This window comes from Protopterus annectens, chromosome 8.part1, assembly GCF_019279795.1.
Source record: "Protopterus annectens isolate FY-2018-M chromosome 8.part1, PAN1.0, whole genome shotgun sequence".
NCBI lineage: Eukaryota > Metazoa > Chordata > Ceratodontiformes > Protopteridae > Protopterus > Protopterus annectens.
The window spans coordinates 497,748,231-497,775,015 of NC_056742.1; the positions used below are offsets into that span (position 1 = coordinate 497,748,231).

The following is a 26,785-nucleotide window of genomic DNA, read 5'->3' on the forward strand; positions in this document are numbered from 1 at the left end:
TCGGTATATATTTCTCGGAGGTACAGGCCAACACGGAAGGGCTGTGGCAGACCAAGTTCACAGATGACTGCAAACTGGGTGCCATAATCGACTCTCCAGCTGACACAAGCCTCCTCCAAAAGGGCCTCATAGAAACAGACAACTGGTGCCAGAGCCATGGCCTTACGCTAAACACCAAAAAGTGTATAGTCATCCCCTTTGGCAAAAACAAAGTGCCCACAAATTACCACATAGGTGGTAATGCATTAAGTACAGAAGAAGTAATTAGGGACCTGGGGACCCAAGTTGATAGCAATCTCTCATTTGACAACCACGTGGCCAAAGTGGTTAGAAGAACATTTTATATAGCCCACCTAATCATGAAGGGATTCACATCTAGATCAGGGGAGGTCATCATTTACTCATCCCTCATCAGGCCCATAATTGAGTACAATGCCCCTTTTGGGATGTACCTTACCAGACACCTACAGCAACTGGAAAGACCCCAAAAGCACCTCACCAAGAGGATCAAAGGGTTCAAACAGATGCCATATGCTGCCCGGTTAAAGAAACTCCAGCTCTACTCAGTGGCATACCGCCTGCTCAGAGGCAATCTGTGCCTGATGTATAAAGCCATGTCCAACCCAGAATTAATGGACATGCTTCACCTCAGAAAATCCAAATCCCATCGAGCTACGCACTCGAGAGACTTGAACCTCAGCACTAAAATAAATAGGACACGCTGGAGGGACAGATTCATAACCCAGAGGCTCCCTTCACTCTGGAATAAAATCCCAGTCCAGGTTAGGCAGAGTCCCTCATTGACTCTCTTCAAGAGGAATCTTGATGAGTGGATGGGAGATCATAGGTTTACCCCGGGTATCACTTCTGTGTCACTGTTAGACAGAAGCACAGTATGCTAACCTCGAAAAAGGGCATAGCAAAATTAATTTAAAATGGGTGGTGAAAGCCAAACACACTCTGGCTAGGCTTATAAATGCCCTAGGGCAGATAGCCTAGTATGAACCTATGAACCTATAATATACATTTAGCTTTAGATGATGGTCCTGGTGCCATAGTGTTTCTTACATTAGGCCATCTTGGAGATCTGGAAGTCCTCTGGAGGTTTACAGACAACTTTAAATTTGCAATTATTTGCAAACTTGGTGAGCCAAAGACCCTTGGCATTAGCTATGATGTCAGAGAAGTAGGCGCTAACAGGCATATGACTACCACTGAGCTCTGAGAGACACCAGTAGTGATGAGCCTTATAGATGAGGTAGTGTCCGCAGTCCTAAATGATTGGATTCTGTCTGTGAGCCAATTTGCTATTAAGTAGGTCACATAAGGGTTTGCATTTCATTAGATTAATTAATTATTAATGTCCAAATGGGCATGAGATCAGGTTTGCCAGGTTTTGGTAAGAGATTATGCTGATTTGCCCTTATATAATGCATTAGTGACTTTTGCAAAGAAGTGTACAAGCTTAAAGTTTAATCAAGCCCACAACAAAATGCAAGCCAGTATAGATTCTTGCAAACAAGTTCTACAAGGATTTATTTCCTGCAGCAACTTAAAAAGTCTATTAAGTTCACTTATATAGTTAACCCCTTTATGTCTAAAGAATTTAATTAAAAAGAAAATCCCCAAGGCTGTGAAAGGCCCCCCTTTTCCTCCACCCCCCCCAACAAAACATATGATTCCCCCCAAAGAAAATACCTAAGCAAACTAAAACAGATCCTTTTCACAAGCTAAATAGGTTTAATGCTCTCAGCCTTGTTTCTGCCTCAAATAGTGATAGATAGCAAAAACATATATCTTTCTACATAAACTGAAGAGGTCCTGGGAAAGCAAGTTTAGGTTGAATACTATGATTAAATAATATTTTCCTAACTGGAGCAAGGGTATCTCTTCATGTCATAATATCAGTTGGTAGGTGTTGAAAGACTGAAACAATAGTCTGATTAACTTTCACGTTTTGACTTTGATAACCTTTTGAATTGCCATGTTGTTCTAAATAAAATACAGAAATTTCGGCAAGACTATTCTTTTAATTCCCAGCTTAAGATAACAAAGCTAGCTGAATTATTAAGGCCAGTTGTGTGATCTCTTTGTAAAGTAACTCAAAGAAAACAAAACAGGGTGAACAAAGGACATGCCTCTCAACCCCTTATCATAAGAAATCTGGAGAAAGCCAAAAATAATGGGGACAAAGGTTCACAAATAGGGACATATTTTAATTATTATTCTTATAAACTTAAAAAGTTCAAAGAATAACAGATCTTGCATTAGCTTCTGATGGATATGAAAACTGAGACCCGAATGTCTGTCATTATTTAGTGACTTCAGTCCTTAACAATTGTCCATAACACTGCAAATGTTATGAGGAACAGACCAAAATATGAGGGGAAAAATCAGGATATTCTGCAAAACTCTGGACGGTTAAGAGGTATGAAAAGGAATCTGATGTCTGTGCACTATTCCAGTGCTCGGATGTCCCCCCAAAGAGAGGGCTATACTTCGACAGCTTCATTTCATAGCCTTTGTTTTCTGCTTCAAATTATTTTCCAGACCTTTGGCTGTGATGTCTAATACGTACACCTCATGGTACATATTTACAGATCCTGAGAAAAAAACTGTAAGGTGCTAATTAAGATCTACATTTAACCCAAAATGTCCGTACTAGAACACTGAACTTCAATAATATCCAAAACGAGACTGCAGAGCTACAACTGGCTTACATGGACTGTCTAACACAGACTATATTTTGTCCTCACGCAGGTATCATGAGTTGGTGAAGCTGTGGAAACAGTATGAAATGCTGATAAAAGTTATTTTATAACACGAGCTGATTCAGTAGAGAATGTGAATCTCACATGGGACAGTATCTGAAAAATTGTACGTCTTGATTTGCTGCAGCAGGTGAAGCCTGAAGATGAAAGGACTCTTCAAATGTTCAAAACAAATATCCATATTAAAAGAGTGGTAACAATACCAGATTTATTTAGCTAAAGTTAACATTTTATTTTGTAAACGTACTTTATCTTGCTGCAAGAGTTCTTTCTGCTGCATGTCTGATGTTTAACAAAAATAATGGTTTTCTTGTAGCAAACTGACAGTTCTCATCCACTGCATTCTTAACAAACCTTCTAGTAATAAGTGACTTATGAGACTCTTTGATGTGATATACTCCCTCTGCTCCAGTGCTGAAACAGAGGATTAATTGAGGGGGCCTTTGGATCCTGTCCAGAACTTCTTTTACTGCCCTTGTCCAGATCACACTGCAAACAGAAAAGCTGCACCTTTGTATAAAAATTTCTACTAATTCTGAGTCAGTTACAGTGGAAAAAAGAAGACATACAACCACTAATCAAGCAGCTCTGACAGGTGACAGTGAAAAGAAAATGCAGATTGCCAGCAGTCGTATTTGTGGAACGCTAAAAAGATCCTTTCACTAATTTTCAATCAAAAGAGAACAGGCAACAGGTGAAAAAATGCTGGATTCGGATGATGCCTGGTGATGTGTCCGCAAGGAATGTCATAACTTGTCACTGAGACGTTTCCCAAAGCAGCTTCTAGAAACAGTTACACCTTCCGCTAGCATTATCCTCTGTGTAGCTCTCCTCCCTCACTTTTTAATTACATAATTTCTGTAATCTGTTCCCCATGTTAGTATACGGAATCTGCACAATTGAACTGTACTTTCTTTTTGTTTGTTGGGGTAACAGTAAGCTAGGAGTTTTTTCCCCTTTGTCAACTGTATTTCCATGTTGGTTCATTTGCCAAGATGACATTGAATGCTTACTGCAAACCATCTCTTTTGCAGCTAGTGGTGTCCTGATACTGGGCTAATCAAGGGCTACATCACGGACTGTTCCATCTTTTGAAATAACTAATCTGGGAGAAAGACCAAGATCTTGTCACCTTTGGTTGTAACACCCACCAAGAGGGATGGGACCTAGCCAACTGGGCCAAGATCATGTCAGGCCATCTGAAAGGACATTTTCTCAAAGTCTTCATGGACATGGAAAAGACTGAATATCAGGGCTACAAAAACAAACACATTACTTGCCTCAGCTGGTGCTACTTCAGAGACCATACCTCTCAGTTGTCCAGATTTTTGCAGAATGTACAGATTTTTGCCTCATATTTTTGTCTGTTCCTCTTAAAATTTATGGTTTTCTGGCAAATCTCTGAGATAATCTGAGGATTGAAGTCACTAAATAATGACACAAATTGAGTTTCAGACTTCGTATAATTCAGAAAAATGCATGCTAACACAAATCCTGTTATTCTAGCAACTGTCTGAGTTTATAAGAGCAATATTTAAAATTTGTCCATATTTTTGGGCCTTTGTTCCTGCATTATGTCAAGCCTTGTTCAGATTTCTAGTGATGAAATGTTGAAAGGTATGTCAGAGACACAAGGCTGAAAATTATCACAGGTGGACTTTTTCATAACAAAATGGCTATGTGCCTTAAAGCGTATAACACATTTATGGTTAGATCCTGGGAGTCAACATACACAAAAATAAAATGATAGAAATTTTAGCTATTACAAATCTAATAGATAACATATGTATGTACTGTTTTAAGGTACCGGCTGTGTGAAATTGACCTTCAAGGATCTAAAAACTTTGCTATACTAGTAAAAAGATTGATGTGCTCTGAAACTATGGCAGAATTGTTCAACCTAAACCTGCAGTAAAATCTGTATCAAATATTGGTAATAAGCAGAAATGTGCAACCAGACATCAGAAACATTTTATCTGCAAAATGCTGACTCTGATGCTGACAATTTTACTGAGAACTGTAGGACAGTGGAAAGTTGTGTGTGATGTTGTCAGGGACAATATAATCTTTCATAGTGATTGTGACACCCATGCCCTGGCCCAACAATCAAGGAGCCTCAATCCTCACCACTAACACCAGTGAAAGGTGTCTCATATAGGAGAAAAGGATAACAAATACACACAGTAAAGTGCAATTTCCCTTAAGAGCACACAGAGATCACAGTCAGTCTGGGGCTGGTCACTCCCTTGCTCTCCAGGTCCCTAATAAGACTCCCCACTGGCACAGCTATAGGGTCCAGATCTCAGCATAGTGGGCAAGCTAAAGCCACCAGCACCCTCTCTGTCCAACCAGTGCTTTGTGTCCCTGCCCAAGTAGCTGACACACACACACACACACACACACACACACACACACACACGCTTTGAGAAGAATTTATACAACCACACAGACACTCCTGGGGAAGGCTGGCACAGGTTCTCCAGCTGTGCCCCTTTTTCCCAGACTATACGGTAGTACCAACTGCCACCACCCACTAATATTTATCAGCTACTCAAAGGCCCTTAAAAGGATGTCCAACTATTACTGTGCAATATTATTATCCAATTGGTAGTAAAGCCCAGGGCTAAAGCTATTGGAGTGACTTTGTACAATTTTACCAAAGGTATGCAAGTACTCTAAAGAGTTTAAATTATCTCTACAAAAATAGTCACAGTTCAAAGGTTTACAAATATTTAATAACAAATAGTCAAAACACAAGACAATACTTTCTATTACACAGTGCTAGTCAAGAGTTCAGAGATCACAGAGAAATACTTAACATAATTTAATAGTACAGTTCTGATATCACAGAAAAACACTCAGTCTAATCTTTCTAGTTTCTAGCTATTTCTAAGAGAAAACACAAGTCTAAGATAAACTTACATATAGAGCAGGACAGTGCTGATGAGTTGGATGGTCAAGACAAAAATGCTTAATGCGCTCTGATTGACTCTGTTTTTAAAATCACATTCCTGGCTCACATTACATCATTCTTCACACGTCCTTGGGTTTCCAGGCTAACAGAAACTACATTTACATTCTTTACCACTGGGCAGAAACCAGAGCAATAAAGGACATTTATGCATGCAAATTCTGGCCATTAATTCTGGCCTTAAAACAATAGGCAGGATGCCTCACTCTAGACTTACTGTCTCCGAGTTTTAACATCAAAGGGTCACAACATGCTTTACTTGGTCAGCAGAGTGCACTGTTGTTACATTTTTTCCAGTTCCACATGTAACACTATTTTTACCATTTAAGACAACAAGCCTGTGGTTTACATTAATATTTACAGATGACAGAATTATCTCCAAAATTCTATCTGGTTAGGCTGGCAACCTTCACCTATCTTCACCCAATCTTCATATATCTCCCCCTTCTGGAGAACACAAGCTAGTTTTTCAAGTGACCCTTGAGAAACGCTGCTTGAGGGAGTTAGGTCTATCTGAGTATACCTTACACCATTCCCTGTCTTGAGTGCCCATCTGCATTGGCATTGCTACTCCCACTGCAGTGCTGCACTGACATATCATATGCTTGGAACCCCAGGCTCCATCTTAGCAATTTGGCATTTTGCTGGCTGGCTCTGTTTAACCATGTTAGAGGGTTCTGATCTGTCATAACAATGAATTTCCTTCCATACAGATAAGGCTGAAGTTTCTGCAGTGCCCACACTATGGCTAGACATTCCTTTTCTACAGCTGCATAGCATTCCCCCCTGGGTTGGACTCTATGGCTGAGATAAACCACTGGGTGCCCTTCCCCCCTGAAGAAATCTGGCTAAGTACAGCCCCCACCCCATGGCTCGAAGCATCCACCTGCACAACAAATTATTTACTGTAATCTGGAATGGCTAACACAGGGCGTCCTCCCAAAGCTTCTTTAAGCTTCTGGAATGCCTGCTCACATGCTGGGGTCCACACTACCTTATCTGGCCTGTTTTTCCTTGTCAAGTCTGTGAGGGGAGCAGCTATGGTACTATAACTAGGGATGAACTTTCTGTAGTACCTCGCTGTCCCTAAACATGCCCTCACCTGCTATTTAGTAACAGGTGCAGGCCATGCCTGAATGACTTCCACTTTGGCAGGTTCTGTCCTTATCTTACCACTCCCCACTCTATGTCCCAGGTAGGAGACCTTGGCCATACCCACCTGACATTTGCTCGGCTTAATGGTCATCCCTGCCCTCTGTAGTCTGCCCAGCACCTCCCTGACATGCTGAAGGTGCTCTGGCCAGGAATGGCTGTAGATGGCAATATCATCTAGGTAAGCAAGGGCAAACCCTCCTGCTCCTTCTAGGATATGATCTACCAGCCTCTGGAAAGTCGCTGGGGCATTCTTCATTTGAAAGGGCATCTTTGTGAACTCATACAAGCCAAAAGGAGTCATAAAGGCTGACTTCTCTCTAGCACTGGGAGTCAAGGGTGCCTGCCAGTAACCCTTAGTAAGATTAATGGTTGTAAGATACTTAGCCCCACCCAGCTGCTCTAGGGCCTCATCTGTCCTAGGAATGGGGTAAGCATCTGACTCTGTGTGACTATTTAATTTCCTGTAGTCCACACAGAACCTGGCACTTCGATCCTTCTTTGGCACCAGCACCATTAGGGAGGCCCAGGGACTGTTGGACTCTTGAATCACCCCTAGTTCCAACATCTCCTGTACCTCCTCCCTCAGAGTCTGTTTGACTCTCTCAGACACTCTATAAGGGGCCTGCCTAATAGGTCTTTGGGGTCCTGTATCCACCCGGTGCTGCCCCAGGTGGGTGCATCCTGGTTTCCCAGTGAACATGTCCCCAGATTCCTGCAACACTGCTCGGATTTCTCGAACCTGGGTAGGAAATAGCTGCTGGGACATTGCTACCCCTTCCACTGAGGTGTCACCCCGAGCCTTACTGAGGAGATCAGTCCCCAGATCTCCCTCAGATTCCACTTGCAATCTAATGCAAATGCTCAGCACAAGGGCCTCCCTATCATGGTAAGGTTTCATTATGTTAACATGGTACAATTTGTGCCCCTGCCTTCTGCCTAACAGTTCCACCATGTAGTTAACATCACTGACCTTCCTTACCACCTTGTAAGGTCCCTTCCAGGTTGTTTGCAGCTTGTTGTGTCTGACAGGAATGAGAATCATTACCTGCTGCCCTACAGCATATTCTCTAGCTCGAGCATTCCTGTCATACCACCCCTTTTTCTGTTGTTGGGCTTCTGCCAGGTTCTACTGGGCCAAGACCATGATTTCCATGTGCCTTGTCCTGAGGTTTAGGACATATGCCACAACAGAGTCCTTGTGAGACTCACACTCACCTTCCCACTCATCTCGAATTAAATCTAGAGGTCCCCTCACCCTATGCCCATACAGCAACTCAAAGGGTGAAAAACCTGTGGATTCCTGGGGAACCTCTCTGTAAGCAAACAACAGATGGGGAAAATATTTGTCCCACTCCCACTTAAACTGATCTGCAAATGCCCATAGCATGGACTTGGTTGTAGAGTTTAACCTCTCAACAAGACCATAGTCTGGGGATGATAGGGGGTGGTCTTCATGTGCTTCACCCCACAGGACTTCCACAGACAAGCCAGCAGGTCTGACATGAAATTGGCACCTCTGTCAGTCAGCATTTCTTTTGGGAAAGCTACCCTGCTGAAATTCTCTAACAAAGCATTTGCCACCTTATCTGCCTCAATGGAGGACAAAGCCACTGCCTCAGGGTGTCGTGTAGCATAATCCACTAGGATATACTTTTTCCCTGTGGAACTTGGGGTATTCAGAGGACCCACAATATCCATAGCTACCCTCTGAAATGGCTCCTCAATCACAGGCAAAGGCATCAAAGGAGTTGCCACCTGTCTCCTGCCTTGCCTACCTTTTGGCACTGCTCACAGGTCCTTCAGTACCCTGTTACATCTCTGGAAATTCCAGTGCAATAGAAGTTCTGCATAATAAACCTCTTTGTATGTTTTATGCCCATATGACCTGCAAAGGGAATATCATGGTCTATGGCTAGAAGCACCAGACGATAGGCTCTAGGCACTACCAACTGCTGTACTCTCGCCTTCTAGCCCTCCTTCAGGGGTCCACTCTGTGTATAGTAACCCTTTGTCCCAGTATACAGATTCCCCCTTTCCTTGAGAATCGGGTGCCTCCCTAGCTACCTGCCTCAGGCCTTGCAGTGTAGGGTCTGAGAGCTGAGCCTGTCTCAAATCTCTCCTTGTAACCCCTCCCAGCTCCCCTTCCACAGGAAGTCTGGCATCCTCTGACAGTGGTGCCTCACTGTTAGCCTGGGTACTACTACTCACCTCTACCTTTGAAGTCACTCTGTCCAAGGGACCATCAGTATCCCCAAGCAGCTGTGGCTCACCTTCAGTCTCACTGCTACAGGGTAGCTCCCTCCCTGAAGTAACCATCTCACCAGTCCTGGCTGGGTCTCCCCAGGCTACCAGATATACCTGCTTGTCTCCAAGCCTGACTGCGTGTAACTGTACAAACACAGGGTACTGCACTATCAAAATCATTCCCTATCAGGACATCTGCAGGTATATCCTCAAACACACCTACTTGCTGGCTTCCTTTTCCATTCTCCCATTCAAGGTGAACCCTAGTCAAAGGTATTTGGAATGGGGTCCCTCCTAAAGCTCTGACTGGAGTAGACTGCCCAGGCAAGTAGTGCTCCTCTGTAACCATTGCAGGCTTTACAATGGTTATATCAGAGGCTTTGTCTCTCTTGGCAATAGCCTCTTTGCCATTCACTACAATTGGTACCCTTGTTGTCCCAAGACAACCTACTATTGACATTTTGTCTTTCTCACTTACTGGCTCCCTCATCTTTTGTTCCCCACCTTGCCTCCATGGATACCTGTATGCCACATGGCCCCACTGGTTGCATTAAAAACATTTAACCCTAGCTCCTGGACATGTACCTGGACTAGTGACTTCCCCTGCTACTGGCAGATTCTGTTGGGGCAGTCTGTGCTGCCCAACATGGGTTCCTTTAGACTCGTGAGCAGTACTGGGGGGGTCTCTTCCCTGTGCAGGGCTGCACTGCTTGCCAGTATAGGTCTCCCTTCTTCCCCAACTCATCTGAAGTAGCACATTGTCTATCAGCTAACCATATCCTCATGTCCTCAGGAAAAGTGCTAAGGGCTTTTTCCCACACCAAAAGGCCTGTAAGCCCTTCAAAAGTGGTGTCCTGACATCCACTCACCCACCTACGGAAATAAGTGGTCAGTTCAGCAACATATTCACACACACTTTCATCTGCCTTGCATCTATGCTCATGAAACTTTGTCCTATACATTTCAAGTGTTAGCTTAAACAATTCTAACAAGTGATTTTTAACAGCAGTATAATCAAAACATGCAACATCAGACATTTTTGACAAAACATTTACAGCTTTACCATGGAGTAAGGGAGTCAGGAACCGTACCCAGAGCTGTTGGTCAACACTATACTGTTTGCATACCCTCTCAAACATATGAATGAAACTATCAAAATCATCCCCCTCTTTAAACTGCAGAAGAAATTTACTGACTTTTTGTGCTTCTGGGGTCCATTTTCTCCCTTCCCTATTACCTCCATGACTCTGGCAAAGAGTCAGAATTTCCCTCTCATGCTTCCACTGCCGCTTCTTTTCCTCGGCTTCCAGGCATAGCAGTTTCTCATTCTCCTCAGCCTGTAGACTCCTCAGTCTCTCAGCTGCTTCTATCTCCAAATAACTGGCCTCCAACTCAAGCCTCTTTAGCTCCAGATGGATTTTTAAGTCCTCTGCAGAAAGGTTGAGCTGTTCATTATCTGAGTGTGGTACGTCTCCACTGCCAGTCTGATCGTCCTCCTGGTTGCTGTTTTCTGATGCAGCTGTGATCAAGGCTGCAATCAGGTCTGCCTTAGTCAGGTTTCCATGCACCAGTCCCCTAGCCTGGCACATCTCCGCCAGCTGGCTCCTTGTCAGCTTTCCATACTCTTCTGCTGACATGCTGCCTGCTCACCCTGACTAACTAAGCTAACAAAAGAAATAAAACAATTGTGATCTGAACTCTGAGTATTCACTGTGTGGCTGTTTTAGAGTACAAAAACACCTTCCAAGCTCACTGTACACAAGCTACAGGATTCACTCTACCCACACCACTACAAGCCAATTAGCATTTGCCAACCAATTAATATGTAGTATGGATATCCCACCACTGCTGAACAATTAATATGTGATGCCTGTGTCCTGGCCCAGCAATCAATGAGCTTCAATCCTCACCCCTAACACCAGTAAGGGGCATCTCATATAGGAGGAAAGGATAACAAATACACACAGTAAAGTGCAATTTCCCTTAAGAGCACACAGAGATCACAGGCAGTCCGGGGCTGGTCACTCCCTTGCTCTCCAGGTCCCCAATAAGACTCCCCACTGGCACAGCTATAGGGTCCAGATCTCAGCATAGTGGGCAAGCTAAAACCTCCAGCACCCTCACTGTCCAACCAGTGCTTTGTGTCACTGCCCAAGTAGCTGACACACACACACACACACACACACACACACACACACACACACACACACACACACACACACACACACACACACACTTTGAGAAGAGTTTATACAACCACACAGACACTCCTGGGGAAGGCTGGCACAGGTTCTCCAGCTGTACCCATTTTTCCCAGACTATATGGTAGTACCAGCTGCCGCCACCCACTAATATTTATCAGCTACTCAAAGGCCCTTAAAAGGGTGTCCAATTATTACTGTGCAATATTATTATCCAATTGGTAGTATAGCCCAGGCCTAAAGCTATTGGAGTGGCTTTGTACAATTTTACCAAAGGCATGCAAGTACTCTAAAGAGCTTAAATTAGCTCTACAAAAACAGCCACAGTTGAAAGGGTTTAAAAATATTTAATAACAAATAGTCAAAACACAAGACAATACATTTTACTACCCAGTGCTAGTCATGAGTAAAGAGATCACAGAGAAATACTTAAACTAATTCAAAGTACAGTTCTGATATCACAGAAAACCACTTAGTCTAATTTTTCTAGTTTCTAGCTATTTCTAAGTCTAAGATAATCTTACATATAGAGCAATAAAGTGCTGATGAGTTGGATGGTCAAGACAAAAATGCTTAATGCTCTCTGATTCTCTCTGTTTTTAAAATCACATTCCTGGTTCACATTATATCATTCTTCACACTTCCCTGGGTTCCCAGGCTAACAGAAACTACATTTACATTCTTCACGTCTGGGCAGAAACCAGACCAATAAAGGACATTTATGCATGCAAATTATGGCCATTAACTCTGGCCTTAAAACAATATGCAGGATGCTTCACTCTAGACTTACTGGCTTCAAGTTTTAATATCAAAGGGTCACAGCATGCTTTACTTGGTCAGTAGAGTGCACCGTTGTTACATTTTTTTCCAGTTCCACATGTAACACTATTTTTACCATTTAAGACAACAAGCCTGTGATTTACATTAATATTTACAGATGACAGAATTATCTATAAAATTCTATCTGGCTAGGCTGGCAGCCTTCATCTGTCTTCACCCAGTCTTCACAGCAATGATATGAAATGAGGATTTTCTCTTTAAGGTTATTTCAGATTTTTATTTTAATAATTTGCTAACTTTCCAATCCATAAATCCGACATTTCAAGGGGACAGATATATTTTTTTTACATTTGACATTTTTATTCCCCAAATGTCACAACATCATTATGTTTTGGGAATTGAAGTAAGACATGTAAGGTGTGGCTTGTCTCCATTATTCAAGACTAATTGATCAGCTGTACCCCAAAGTCAGTATTCACACATAATTGGAGATAATGAACGATAAAGTGTGCTGCAACTTGTTTAAAAAAGAAGTATCTTAAAGTATTAAGACCATTTCGTTAGTGGAACAGTTGCTTTTACAGTTACGGTTATAAACTAAAGCCAATTTGTTGACACTTGTAAGGAATAAACACAGATAACTGGTTGTCTATTGCTGTCTAACTGTACAACTAAAGATAGATGACTCATCTTTAGTTTTCTTCTTTTTTTCTGTCTTGGATTCCATGTTCCGTAATTGACAATACTAAAATTCTACTTTAATGCTACAAAGGAAGATATCCTGCAGTTACCACAAGGATGTTGCATTCAACTATAGACATTTTTTCCATGAAATAGAATACCTCATTAAAGTCCACAAGCCCCTTCTGGAGTCTAGTGGTCTACGGTGATCCAATCCTGTTCCTTATTTATTCTCCAGTACAGGATCACATCAGGGAACCTATAAGTAAGCAACATACGTATCATCATTTTTCTGTAACCATAGGGGTTGGAAGGTCCAGGCTCAGAAATTTATAGGATATGTAGAGCTACTCTGCACCCTCAATCTTATGAAATTTAAAAGGACAGGAAAGAAATACCACCCTATTTATATTTATTTATTTGGATTTGTTTACCAGCAAAGTCCAACTGGGCAGAAGACCCTTTTCAGCAGAGGCCTGGGAAGACAAACTGCAGCAAGAAGGCAAAAATATACATTTGATTGGATATTGTTGTACTTCTATTACAATATAGCCATTACTTTAAAACATGAAGGCATGACAACTACAGTAGTAATATTACAGAATATCTAAGTGTGGCAGAATAAAAGGAGCGGAAAGTGATGTTAAAAATAAGAGAAGAGAAAAGTCATACAGGTAGTACCACTGGTGATGCCGAGGGCGCAGAAGGGATGATCTTAGTTGTGTCTTGAAGCAGATAAAAAGTTGAAGAATTGCATGATAGGAGTGTTGTTCCAGAGTTTAGGCACCCAGGTAGAGTACAGAGCATTAGCATAAATGAATTATGGGATTAGCACATGCAGAACGTGAATCTGTCTTTAAACCCAAGGTCTATGGTTAGTTAGTACAACTGTACAAGTACACCGGCAGAGTGGCACTTGGTAGGTTGTTAGACAATCTCATCAACCATTTTTAGTTGTGAGCCTGTCAGGAGACTGGGTAAGTCAAGCCAGCTGAATTGATGGCTGGAAGTACAGTGCTGAGATTTGTTTGGGAGACTAACAACAAACCTGTATATTTTATTTTACTTTTCTAATCTCAGGATGCTTTATGCATACAGAGATTAAGACTGCTAGTAATGTGACTGAAAGTGTATCATCATGAGTTGTTGATTTCCCATCACCCACGCACAACCTGGAAATTATATTCACCTTATGAAAACAGGCTGTTGGCCAAGACATTAGAGGTACTGCCTTTAAATGTAAGCAGTGTCTTAGGATTCATATACAGTCATCAAACAGAAGAGGGGAACATATTTTTGTACGAAACACTGTCCAACTGACAACAGTGCAAAGTCTTTATCAATGCAAGCCACTTTCAGCAAACATAGGGTGATGCTATTTCTCCTCTGTTGTGCAATTTTAGAGGTGGGATATATAAGTTGGAGATTATGAAGCAGGGTGTAGAGGAGCTTGCTTAAAATCATGTTTGTTAAAAATGTATTTCAGCCATCTTTTTCACTGTTGTATCCATCTGGAAAATTTCTTCAACAAATAATCATCCCAGGACAACACCAGGGGTGGTAAAAGTGACTTTTATTTAACTTGTTCTAAGTAGGGCAGTAACCCTACCAGAAGAGAGCATCCCTATGCTCAATGCGTCTGTCAATACATTTCAGGTAGGTCCTACTTCCCTTCTGGGATGAGGGCATATAACCTTCAGGGTCAAAGGCAGATGTGCTTTCAAGTATACCATACTTAGTTCTCATTTTTAGAGGCTGCAATACACAGATTAGCTAATAAATGATTTCCCTTAGTACATTCACAGACAGGAAATTAGTCATCTGGAAATTTCTGCTGCCTGGTTGAATTATTTCAAAATAAAATTGTATATACTAGAACCTTAGCCTTTTGAGTCACACTGTTCCAAGTGTTTCTCTAGTTAGACATCATGGCTGTGTTTGCACAGTTGCAAGGAATCTCTGCATCACAGCTACAGCCAAGCAGTTAATTATTCCCTATTTTTGTAGGTGTGAGTAACAGGATCTGTGAAGAATACTGGAGTATTAATGAGACCCGCAATGACGTGACCAAGAGGAGTATTTATTTATTTATTTGACATTTGTTGACCGGGTTAGTCCATCTGAGCTTGCGTTCTTTTTCTGCTGAATCCCAGGGAGAAAAGCTCCACAGTACAAATTATACAAGTACTACAAAAATTCATAGTTCGAATTTTGCAAGTAAAAAAATTCACAGTACAGATTTTGCAAGTAAAGTATAATAAAATAAGTACAATAAGAAGTATTGACTGCCTTTTTTTTTCTTTAAGGAATATGACCTGAGTCAGCTGCACAGAGGCTTAGACAGCAGGCCTGAAGTTATTCGCAATGATGTCATCCCAACACTTTTACCATCTCCTCAGTATCGTCCACGGCCATCCAATCCCGATGAAATCGTCAACTTCATAGACGAGGTGAGTGCCTAGACAAGTTGTCTGTTTGATGTAATGTGAGGGGTTAACAAATAATCACATTTATTAAACTAAGGCAGCAGTTTCCCCTCTCTAGCAACTCACTACTTCAAAGTTCATATTCTTACCAACTTAATGCATATGTCCTACCTAGGGGTGCATTTATGGCTGGTTTGGCCTCTTCATTGACTTGGACTATTCTAGGGTGACTAACCTGAACTGCCTGTTGCAGAAGGCAGAGTTTCAGACCTCTGGTTTCCTTCTAAAGGGTGCAGTGATGTATGTGCAGACAGCTGCCCACGTTGTGGTTATGAGCAATAGATGGTTTTGTATCTGTCATGTATATTGTGTATAGTGCCAGCAGGTGGCAGCACATACACTTCATTCCCTTACCTCATTGTTATAACTTAACGCTAGTTTAGATACTGAGTGGATATACCAATATTTCAGAAAGTTACATGAGGTTTTATTTTGTTATATTTAATTTCCCTTGTCCGTGGTTGTGAATCATCTAATATTTGTACATAGTTTAAATAGTCCTGCTTGTTTAGTGCATATGAGTACCACTTGTAATTAAAAACAAAAATCAATGATTTGTCTTTGTTGTTAATCTTGTTGTGTTTTCGGCTTTTCCCGGTTAGGGGTCACCACAGCAGAACTCCGGTCCGCTAATGATTGGTAGTTGATTTTTACGTGCTGAGTTACCAGCCCTGACGCACAACCTTCAACGAAGGTACGCCCATTCACGCATGTCTCCGCGCAGAAGATGCTCTAACTGAGAATCGAACCGGACAGCGTCTTACTGTGAGGTGACAATGCTACCACAGCACCACCACCGCGGATTTGTCTTTGTTGTTAATAAGGAGGTAATTTTGTGAACTAATTTTAGTGTCTGTGTCCACTTTGCAAGTTGTGATAGGTCGCTGCCCTGTTTTGTGTCACTGTTACATATTTCAGACGACATGTTTGTCAGCCTGTGAGTCAATTTCTGGGCAGGAAAAATAATTCAATAAAAAGTAGATATTCTAAGTTTTCACCCCTTAGATCATTTGAACGGGACCACTAGGTCTTGAGGCTGAATAAGGTGAAGACATCATTAGAGTTCGCGTTTATTCTGTGGCCTTCTGAGAACAGATGCATCACTGATGTGAGAAGGAGGTCAGTGTTCTGAGTAACACACGGTCAGGATGCTGCATAAAAAAGGTAGGAATTTGGATTCCAGAATTATGAACATGAAGGAGCATGTTCGTAGCACGATGCTTTACTTGACCTAGCAACCATGTGACTTTTAATAAGACAGAACAATAGTGTTCATTTCTGGGGGAGATACAACAAATCTGATTGGCTGGGATCTGTAATAGGAACACTTTTTGAGGACGTTATTGTTTGATGCAGGGAGAGGAGGCCCATTTTCAAGTTTAACAATGATAGTTCCAGTTTTCCCACTTACTACTGTAGTATCTAGGGGAGCTAGTGTTACATGTCCTGCACCTTAAAACACTAGCTTATTTACTTTACATTTAATTGTACACTAACGCTTGCTTGATAGTAAAGCTTCTGTCCTTCCACATGAGCATCAAAGACAGTGAATGTTTCCATGTTTGACAAATTCTTTGTCTGTTTTGCAGCAGAAGAAAGAACTTCTCCATACTACCTACCATTTAAATAAAAGCCACTGTGTCTGCAATCAATAGCTGCTTCTCTTTTATGCAAGATCATTCTGGAACTTTCCTGTGGTATTTCACTTATATGTAATAGCAATTTTGTATAAAATATTGCCTTGAATTATTACAGAACAGACTCGGAGAGCTCAGCTGACTTATATAACTCCGTGTAAAAATCTCTGTTCATAAATCTCTCAGTTTATAAGCTATATGTAATATATTGCCATAGAAAGAAAATGACCTTGTAGTATTCTGAATAAATTATTCATGTGAATAAATCATTCTGCATACATAGCTTGCCCAATGTATATTTTCAGAAATTATTCCACTGCAAAAAAGTAATTGCTTTAAATCAATCCATGTAACTTGCTTTCAACTACAATTACTGACTAGCCATAAATGGTCATAAATAACATTGAGTAATGACATGCATGGAGATGTACTTTACACCTTCTAATGTAATATGTAAATCACTCCACCATCAACTCCTCAGCAAAAACGCTGACCCAGCTCCAAGACACTACAGAACTAGCACTTTTCTACACTGAGAAATATTTACAAGACGTCCAGTTAATGTTCTATACCAACAAATAAATAAATAAAGTCATGCTCATTGCTCCAGCTTCCCTCCATGCCATACTGAAATTCTTTAAATGCCCTCAATATAGGGTTGACCTTAGGTAAACTGATGCCCTAGATGAAAAGCCACCATGGTGCCCCCACTGGCCAGCACATCCTGGCCCACTCACGCTCTCAGCATTACTTTTATCTTTCTTTTTCTCAGTTTGTGAGCTTCTTACTTTGTAGCTTGGTTTATTCTTGAACCCTTTCAGCACATCCTAACTGACCTTGGAAATTATTGTATTAAGCCAGGGGTCAGGGGGCCACTAGACCACCAGATGCCATTGGATTTCAAGATGCACAGAGATGCATTTTTAGATTTTTTAAACATCCTTTTCATCCAACAGTGGCCTGAATGAAAACCATAATTAACAAAAGAAGTTCTGTCTTTTTACTCGTTGACTTTTCTTTTTACTGCATCCTTTCAATCTATGCACCCCCACCCCCCAGCAAGGAAAAAAATGGACATTCCTTCTACTGGCACACCAACCAGGTGTCCATATGCATGACATGCCCCAGTCCTTCCAGCCCCAGCCACTCAGGTCCCGTTTCTGTACCTTGACCACAACTCTCCTTTAACATGTTATTAAAAGCAAAAAAGCATGTTTTTCTTTTAAAGTGTAACAAACTGTTTGCTACAAATGTACCAATTGCTACAGTTTATACCTGCCTGCATGGAGCTCTTCAGCCTTCATGTTTTAATTAAAAAAAATGTTCTAAACTGTAGCAAATTGCTACAAACATAGCAAACAGTTACTACATATTATACCCTACCTGCATGGAGCACTACAGCACTAAGGTTTTAGTTAAACAAAAAATATATTTTTTTTACTTTTAAAGTGTAACACACTTTTTGCTCCAAAGTAGCAAGCCGTTGCCACATATTAGACCACTCATGGATTGCTACAGTGCTCAGATTTGACTGCAAATGCAATAGCAGATTTTTAAAAGCAGTAGTACATTAGAAAAATTGTCATTGCCTGATTGCATCCACCAGCACTTTGCACCCAGGACTGTTGCTCCAATTGCCCCACCCTACCTATGTTACTGATAACAGATTATCCTGTAATAACTAAATTACATTGGAGGGGCTGGGGGCGGTGGTCTGCTAAGCACACAAAAGCCACTGGGTTATAAATATTCAAGGGACAAGTTAGAGCTTTTTTTTCCAATTTTTGATGCAGTGATGACCTAAACAAAAATCATGCATATGAAAAGGAAATTAAATCTTACTTTTTTATTTCAAAGAAGAAATGTATCTAAGTTGTAATGCTCAAAACTGACCAAACACCATTTCACAATATACAGAGAAGACAAATGCTTGTGAGGATACACATCATATCCAGGAATAAGTAGTTGCTTTCTGAGTCCCTCCCCCTGGGTATCTATCTATATATCATGCTACTGCTGTCATGTTTATATACCGTACGCCTCCTCGCCCCTCCCCTCACCCTGCACCCAAAAGACAGAAACCTTCTGTGTATACTGATGTCAGACTGGGACAAAACTGAAAAACACAAATAGAACAAAACATATTTGTGTCAGACATATTTAACAGCATGCTTATTTACTCTCTTCCAAGAGTCAGTCACCTGTATACTCATCAGATGTTCGATTGTGAAGAAAATGAAAAAATAAATATATAATTACAATAATGTTTTCAGCTTGTTACTTCTAGACAGTACCGTGCTCCTATAAAAGCTGTGGTGACCTTCCGTTCACCCCACTGAAGTTTGTGAGAAAAATCAAAGGAATGGGTTGTCACTGTTTCCAGCCCAACACAAGATATAGTCACCTCTGAGGTTTGGGAGGAACGTAATATAATGACACTGTCCACATCTCCCACACAAGTACAGCAACCTTCTCAGTAGACTAAGCTAGGTTTGGGGCAGAGAACTTTAACAAGCCCATGTCAAAATGAATTTATATAGCCTTAGTGTTTGGGGGCCACCAATCCCCAGAAAGTCTGGTTTAGGTAGTCCAGTGGCGCAGATTCTTTAGGGGGTGGCTTCTTTATTTATTTATTTATTTGTTTGTTTATTTATTCATTAGAACAAAGAAACATTGCTATAAAAAATGAATAAACAAATGGAGACAGAGCACCCTAACCATACAAGTAATGGCACCATGGGCGGTTACACAGCTCACCTCTGTGTACTTCCAGACTTCCCTCAGTAACAAGCTCCGGTGCTGAACTGGTACCCAAAACAAAACACAAATACCAGGTGTTATTGTTGAGCAACAGCTAAGATATGATCAGCACACTAATTATCCTGTGTCTAAAATAAACAAAAAAAGCTAAAAATATTATGTGCAGCAAAATTGTATCTGTCTGGCAGTACCTGTCACACAATAGACAGAGCATTTTTCACCCTGTCCTCCTCTAAGTTCATTTCTAACCAACCTACAAAAAAAAAAAAAAAAAAAACAAATCCATAAACCAGTAAAAACCTACCACAAATTAGCCAAGTTTTCAGCTACTCTTCCAAATTGAACATATCATTGCCTGGTTCTTAAGAAAATAGACTGGCTTGATCTACAAAACAAATTCATACTCAAACAACTCAAAATTATTCTTAATGTAATCCATACACCAGTAAACTATCCTGCAAGACAAGGACTTGTCCAGATTTATAATTCCCCATGATATTAAGCTGTCAACAAAAACAGCTATTTTGCATTGCCAAATCCCCTAGTAAGATTCGTGACTCCCTGTATTCAGGCTACATAACTAAAGATTGGGCCTCAGTATCATTACTGACCAGTAACACAAGAGCAGTCCTTGTATGCGTTGTTGGGGACCAAACCCCAAGTAAACTATTAACCTATCAGCATATCTCAGTTTCTACATTGTGACGTTAATCTTACTAAGTTCTTTTCATGCTTAATTGGCTCCTCTTTCATTCTTCCCATCACCTTTCATAACTGCATCTTATATTCGTACTTCCGCATTACCATCACTTTCCCACGTCCCTGTCATTTCTAACATGCTGTCCTACTCACTGCCAACTGACGTATTGTTTGTCACAGATGAAAGTAAATGCTAGAAAAGTACTCTTCGGTTTCTACCTCCAGTTAGTAAAAGATTGTACAGCTTTATTTTTATTCAAAAATGCAAACAGCAGAGTTGTAACTGGGTGCTGAATATAACGTCTGCTACGTATTTCTGTAATAATCTCGTGAATATTCCACTGCCTATGCCTTTATACTCGTTTTCTACTACATCATGTGTTCTGTTGTGTTTATCGATCATGCTTTGTATACTTGTGTATCCATATGTGGGACTCTTGTTTTCAATGTAGAATATTTTCTCCCCAGATCACCACTGAAAAGTGGCCTTGACTCTGGTTCAGTTGGCCTATCATTGTTACCAAATGAAGTAAATCAATTACTAAGTATAGTTCCTTTGCAGCACAAAAACATGTCTTAAATGGCCTTAATTCATCGTTCTTACAGTACTTACACATCTCCTTATTGATTTTGTACCAGCATAAGGCTTTCATCTTAATTGCTGTGACATCTTATTTTTCACTTTAGTTCCCCTGCAGGCTTCAAAAAGTTATTGCACTTTTGAGATGGACCTGTTATCGATTCTTTATGTCTAAACTAAATGATATTTACCCTCTAAAAGGTATAAAATTCAAGGACCCCACAGGAAGAGGTAATTGCTGATTTATTTACTGTGCAAATATTAAAGGAGTCCCATTCAGCATAATGTGCACACACACACACACACACACACACACACACACACACACACACACACACACACACACACACACACACACACACACGCACACACACAGACACATGCACACGCATGCGCACACACAACCGCAGACACATGCGCGCGCACACACGCGCACACACACGTGCACATGCATGCACACGCGCACACACACACACACACACACACACACACACACACACACACACACACACAAACATTGACGTGCACAGAACATCTGATTTTATTCTCACTCTCCCTCATATAGATTTTGTGTCTCTTTTGCTGTTGAAGAGTTTCTCCTACTAATATCCACCCTGTGCAGCCAGACAACAACACTTGGTAGGTAGGGTATGCAATACTCATTGGGACTGGATCACCACAAAGAGCTGAGGCAAAAACTGCCCTGCCAACCCCACATGTCTCAACTGTACAGATTTCTGCAGAGTGTCCAAAGTTTTGCCTCATAATTTTAGTCTTTTTCTCAGAAAATTGTGGTTTTCTGGCAAATCATTGGAAAAATCATTGAGTTATAAAGTTAAAAAGTAATGACAGACATCTGAGCTTCATACCCCTCAGAAAATTCATGCTAATGCAAAACCTGTTATTTTTATCAGCTTTCTATGTTTGTATGGCAATATTTAAAAGCTGTCCCTATTTTGGGCCTTTGTCCTCCCATTATTTATAACTTTGTCAAGATGTTTTGCTCTAAGAGGATAAGAGGTATGCAACCAACTGTCAGCAGCATACAGTCATTTCTCTAGTCTCCAGCAAGGATATCACACCTCTCCCCTCACTCTCAAAATAGGCATACCCTTCACCTTTGTCTCTGCTGCTAAGTATCTGAACTGCTATTTAAACTCAGGCCGTCTGGGCTGTAGTCAAGTCTTCATCCCTCTGTACCACCAGTGCAGGTGTCTGTCATAATGTTGATGAAGCATAACAATACTGGACTGGTAGAATAAGTAAGGTTTTCAGTTTTCTGGTATTTTGAATAATATGTATATTTCATGCAGATGTTATGATGTATCTGATTAACTGTACCACATCTGCCATATAACATCTGTACAAATGTGTGCTTTATAATTAACTGGTTAAAAAACTGACACCACATCTGTGGCACAGTGGCACAGTGGTGACCATTGCCACGTCAGAGCAGTTAGTTCTCTGATTTGGCTAGTGTGTCTTCTTTGTGGAGTTGCTACTTCTGCCCAGTGTCATATTGGGCTTTTAGTGCATACTTTTTTTTTTCCATATTGCAAAGATATGCTGTAGTTGAAACTTTATATCATCACAATTATCTCTGAGCAGTCATCTTTCAAAGAGCAGATGTCTCAGAGCCAAAAATGCACAATCAAAATGCATAAAACCTTAAACTAAACAACAAACCACCAGCCACAAGCATTCAGAATTGAACAGTAAAATCATTTACTTAAATACGTATGTTAAGTCAATTCCTTTACAAATAAATATGCATTTCCTTTACAAATAAATTTACAAACTGTACACAACTTGTACAAAGATTTCAAAATAAGTATTTTAACCAGAAGATGATATGCAGAAAAACATCTAACATCCATCCACACCCCTTTTTCTCAGTTTTGCACATGAGGTAGGGGTGTCACTTCAACAGTGACAATCATCTAGAACCAAGGTTTACACTGATGGGTGGCTATCCCTGCCACAGTAGTTCATTCACACCAGACACTCACACCTATGGCCAATTTAGAGTGTACAGTCCACCTACTGAATGTCTTTTGAATGTGGCAGGAAACCTGGAACCCAGCGGAAACCCATGCAAACACGGGGAGAACATGCACATTCTGCACAGAAGGCACCCCAGCTGAGAATCAAACCAGGAAACCTCTTGTTGAGAAACGACAACTTTATCCACTGCACCAAACTGTTTCTGGCTAAAAGATATATTGCACCCTTTTTGTGTCTGTCTTTTAAGATTGTCTTTTAATATCAAAATAGAATTTTCAGTGTCCTTACAGCTAGTATGTTAAACCTTGAACTGTGCCTGCAAGGCATCCTACCAAAACACAAATTGAAGTAACTTATTGAACCACCTAACTCCTACATCTTTTGAATTAATAGTCATCTGTCAGTCTCTTTATTTAAAAGTCCCCATAATGAGTTTCACATGTCTTCAGTCTGAATTTTAGAAGCTGTTTCTTCTTTGCATGTTCAAATGGGAGAGGGGGTGAAGTTTCAACAAGCTCTTGTCCTAATAAGGCATCATCATTTGACCTTATTCAGCTTCACCAAGCATTTCCAAATTTTATAACACTGAACACAATTTCAGTGCAAGGCTTGCTTTCACTTTTAAATTGTAAAATGTTGTCACAGTGGCAAATACAATCGTATAGCATCTTACACATGTTCCTTCACATATATTTTACTGTTTGGACAAGTACAACGAAGCTTATTTTACTATCTTCCTTGAACAATTATGTTCACACACTTATTTTAATTTGATACTTGTCTTGCTTTTCCATTTGAAGAACAGTAACATTTTATTTTTATTTTGTTATTTATGTTTTTTTTTTCTTGTAGCCAAGTAAGCAAAAGAGTCAGAGTACATGGGCAGTTATCACAACAATAAAATCACAGTTATAATGAGCAGAAGTAAGTGATTCAATCACAGTGCAGGTAACATACAGTGTTACAGTATCCATCCATCCACCCACCCACCCACCCACCCACCCATTCATCCATCCATCTACCCATCCATCCATCCACCCACCCACCCACCCATCCATCCATCCATCCACCCACCCACCCACCCACCCATCCATCCATCCACCCATCCACCTATCCACCCATCCATCTATCCATCCTCAATTCCTTTTCCCATTTTGGCACATGGGGTTGGGGTGTCACTTCAACAGTGACAATCATCTTGAGTCAAGGTTTACACCACTGGGTGGCTAGCCCTGCCGCTGTAGTTCATCTGTACATGTATGTTATTATATAATAGAGCAATAAAACACAGATTGTAAGGCACAGTTAGCTTGTCAGTATATAGTTAGACTTTGAAAACAGAAAAGAAAAGATATATGAAATTATATCTACATCATATGCAAATTAACAGAATTACCATAAGATTTGCTTACGCAGAAGCATAAACATAACTGAAGATGGTAATTATATGCTGTGATGCACGACTCTTATACAATATGATTAAACTGTGTCCTGAAACAATAGCATTTTTTTCTTTTACCAAGTTGGACTTCAGTTTTCTCTTAAATGTATGAGTAGATCATCCATGTTCTAAATGATTTCTAGAATGGAAAAAATTCCTTATTTTTATTTCAGTTTTCCACAGTAGCATAGCTAGGGTGGGATAAGAGGGGCAACTGCCCCTGGTGCAAAGTGTTGGGAGATGCAATCAGCTGATACTGATCTGTAATGCAATACTGGGTTTAAAAGCCAGTATTGCATTTGCAGTCAAACCTGAGTGCTGTACCATGCAGTATGTGGTCTAAACTGTAACAACTGCTTGCTACATTGTAGCAAGCAGTTTATTGCAGTTTATAAGAAGGATTTTTTAAATTAAAACATGAACCATGACCACTGTAACACTTTGTGCAGGCAAGGTATAAACTGTAGCAACTGTTTGCTAGCTTTGTAACAAGCAGTTTGATACAGTTTATAAGAATAATTATTTTTTGTTAATTAAAATCTGAGTGATGCACCGCTCCATGCAAGCAGGGTATAAACAGTTGCATAAGTATATGAAGTGCTACATCTCTCAGGTTTTAGTTAAAAAAATGCAAAAACAAATTTTATATTTTGACTATTCAAGTTTTGTGCTGAACAAACTATGAAACCCACACCTCTTTTTTTTCATAAAGTGCTTGATTTAGTAGTGTGTTAAAGCCTAATCTGCTTTCCCTACCTAATACAAAATTATATCATAGATAACTATATTTTTATCTCTCATTTATGTCAGTTGATGTATAGTCTATTTGCTTGAAACTGTTGTGAGTTAAATCTTACTTAACAAGTGTATGCTATTGTGTGTCAATGTACTATTGTACTGTTTACTAAGTGCAAACTCTCTCTGCATTTCTCTCCTCTTTTCCAGCCTTTCCACCCTGTAATACCCTCTGCATCTTCGCCTAGCCTGGATGCCTACACCCAAAATAAATATAACAAACTCCTCGGCTTCAACCCGTGTATGGGAATAGAACTACGCCTCTCTTAGAAGGTGTTTATGAAAGTATGTACTATTGTTGCTAAATTTCTGTACTATTATAGATACCTAATAGCCTGACTAGGTGTTCAGTATGCTCCCCTACCTGGAATTCCAGCAGCCTACCTACTTATTTACTTACTTCTAACTTCAGTTCCCTTTCTCCCTCACCTCAACCCAGTTAGAGATCTCCCTCGGTGGATTCACAGGTGCTCTTCCCCATTTGTCCACCAGGTGGCACCCTCTCCCTACTGTTCTCAATTCCCTACTCCGTTGTACTCTTTCCCTCTCTCTTAGATTATACAAGCCCTACCTTCACTTTGTTCTTCTCTCAATACTTGATTCTAAACTTTGTAGTCCTCTCTATTCTGCTTAATTCCCTGTCCCCAGTACTTACCTTCTGCATTTCAAAAGCCCACTGATAGGTTCCTGCTCTCTTCCTGCTCTCTTCCTGCCTTCCTGGCTCTGCCCGCTCCGTTCGCCCTGTGGGCTCACTCCGCTCCCCTACCCTACCCCCAATTCCCACACACCCCCAGGGCATCTACATTTATTCCCCCTATCTCTCCCTCCCCCCTCCTCCAACCAATCCAAACTCTCCCCTGACCATCCCCTTCCTCTCTCTAACCACTCCCCCTATTTCTGTTCAAACTCCCCTTCTCCTCCACTTACTTACCAACCTCTACCATCATGATGTCCCCTCCTCCCAAAATCCTTCCACTGTCTTGCTTCCTTCTCCTACTTATATCTCTATACCATATCACTTGCTATACTCATGTCCACCTACTCCCTCCTCCTCCTCCTACTCAGCAACACAACCCTATCTCTCATTACCACAACATATCCGCCTCATTAATTCCTTACTACCCAATACTCTTCATGAAAATTAAACATTTCCCAACTGCGAATGTAAACCTTAAATATAAACCACACATCTACCTGCCCCTTCCATCAAAATATAAAACTAATAAGCACCTCCCCCATGCGACTATCATTCACTTAGCAGGAGATATTCACCCCAACCCAGGTCCTACATTCCATCCCAAAAAATTCTCCCAACAAATATAAGACATCCTCCAACAAACAATTCAAGTTCCTCACCATCAATGCCCAAAGCATAAAAAATAAACTATCCCTCTTCCATGCCTGGCTCAACCATAACTCCCCTGATATAGCAGCTATAACTGAAACCTGGCTAAAACCTCATATTAATGACTCTGAATTCCTACCCCCAGGATTCCATTCTCTACATTCCGATCGACCTAATAAAAGAGGTGGTGGTGTTGCTCTAATCTACTCCAACCTCTTGTCCATTACTCCCTACC

The 26,785-nt window shown here is 40.8% G+C and overlaps 1 protein-coding gene across 1 annotated transcript in view; it reads left to right on the plus strand.

The window, feature by feature from the left end:
- The window catches only part of LOC122810419 (B-cadherin-like), a 766,834-nt gene that overhangs the window by 698,520 nt on the left and 41,529 nt on the right, over positions 1-26,785 (plus strand). The window contains exon 15 of the mRNA XM_044082031.1: positions 15,110-15,253. Coding sequence (XP_043937966.1) covers positions 15,110-15,253 — 144 coding nt within the window. The remainder of the gene's footprint in view (positions 1-15,109; positions 15,254-26,785) is intronic.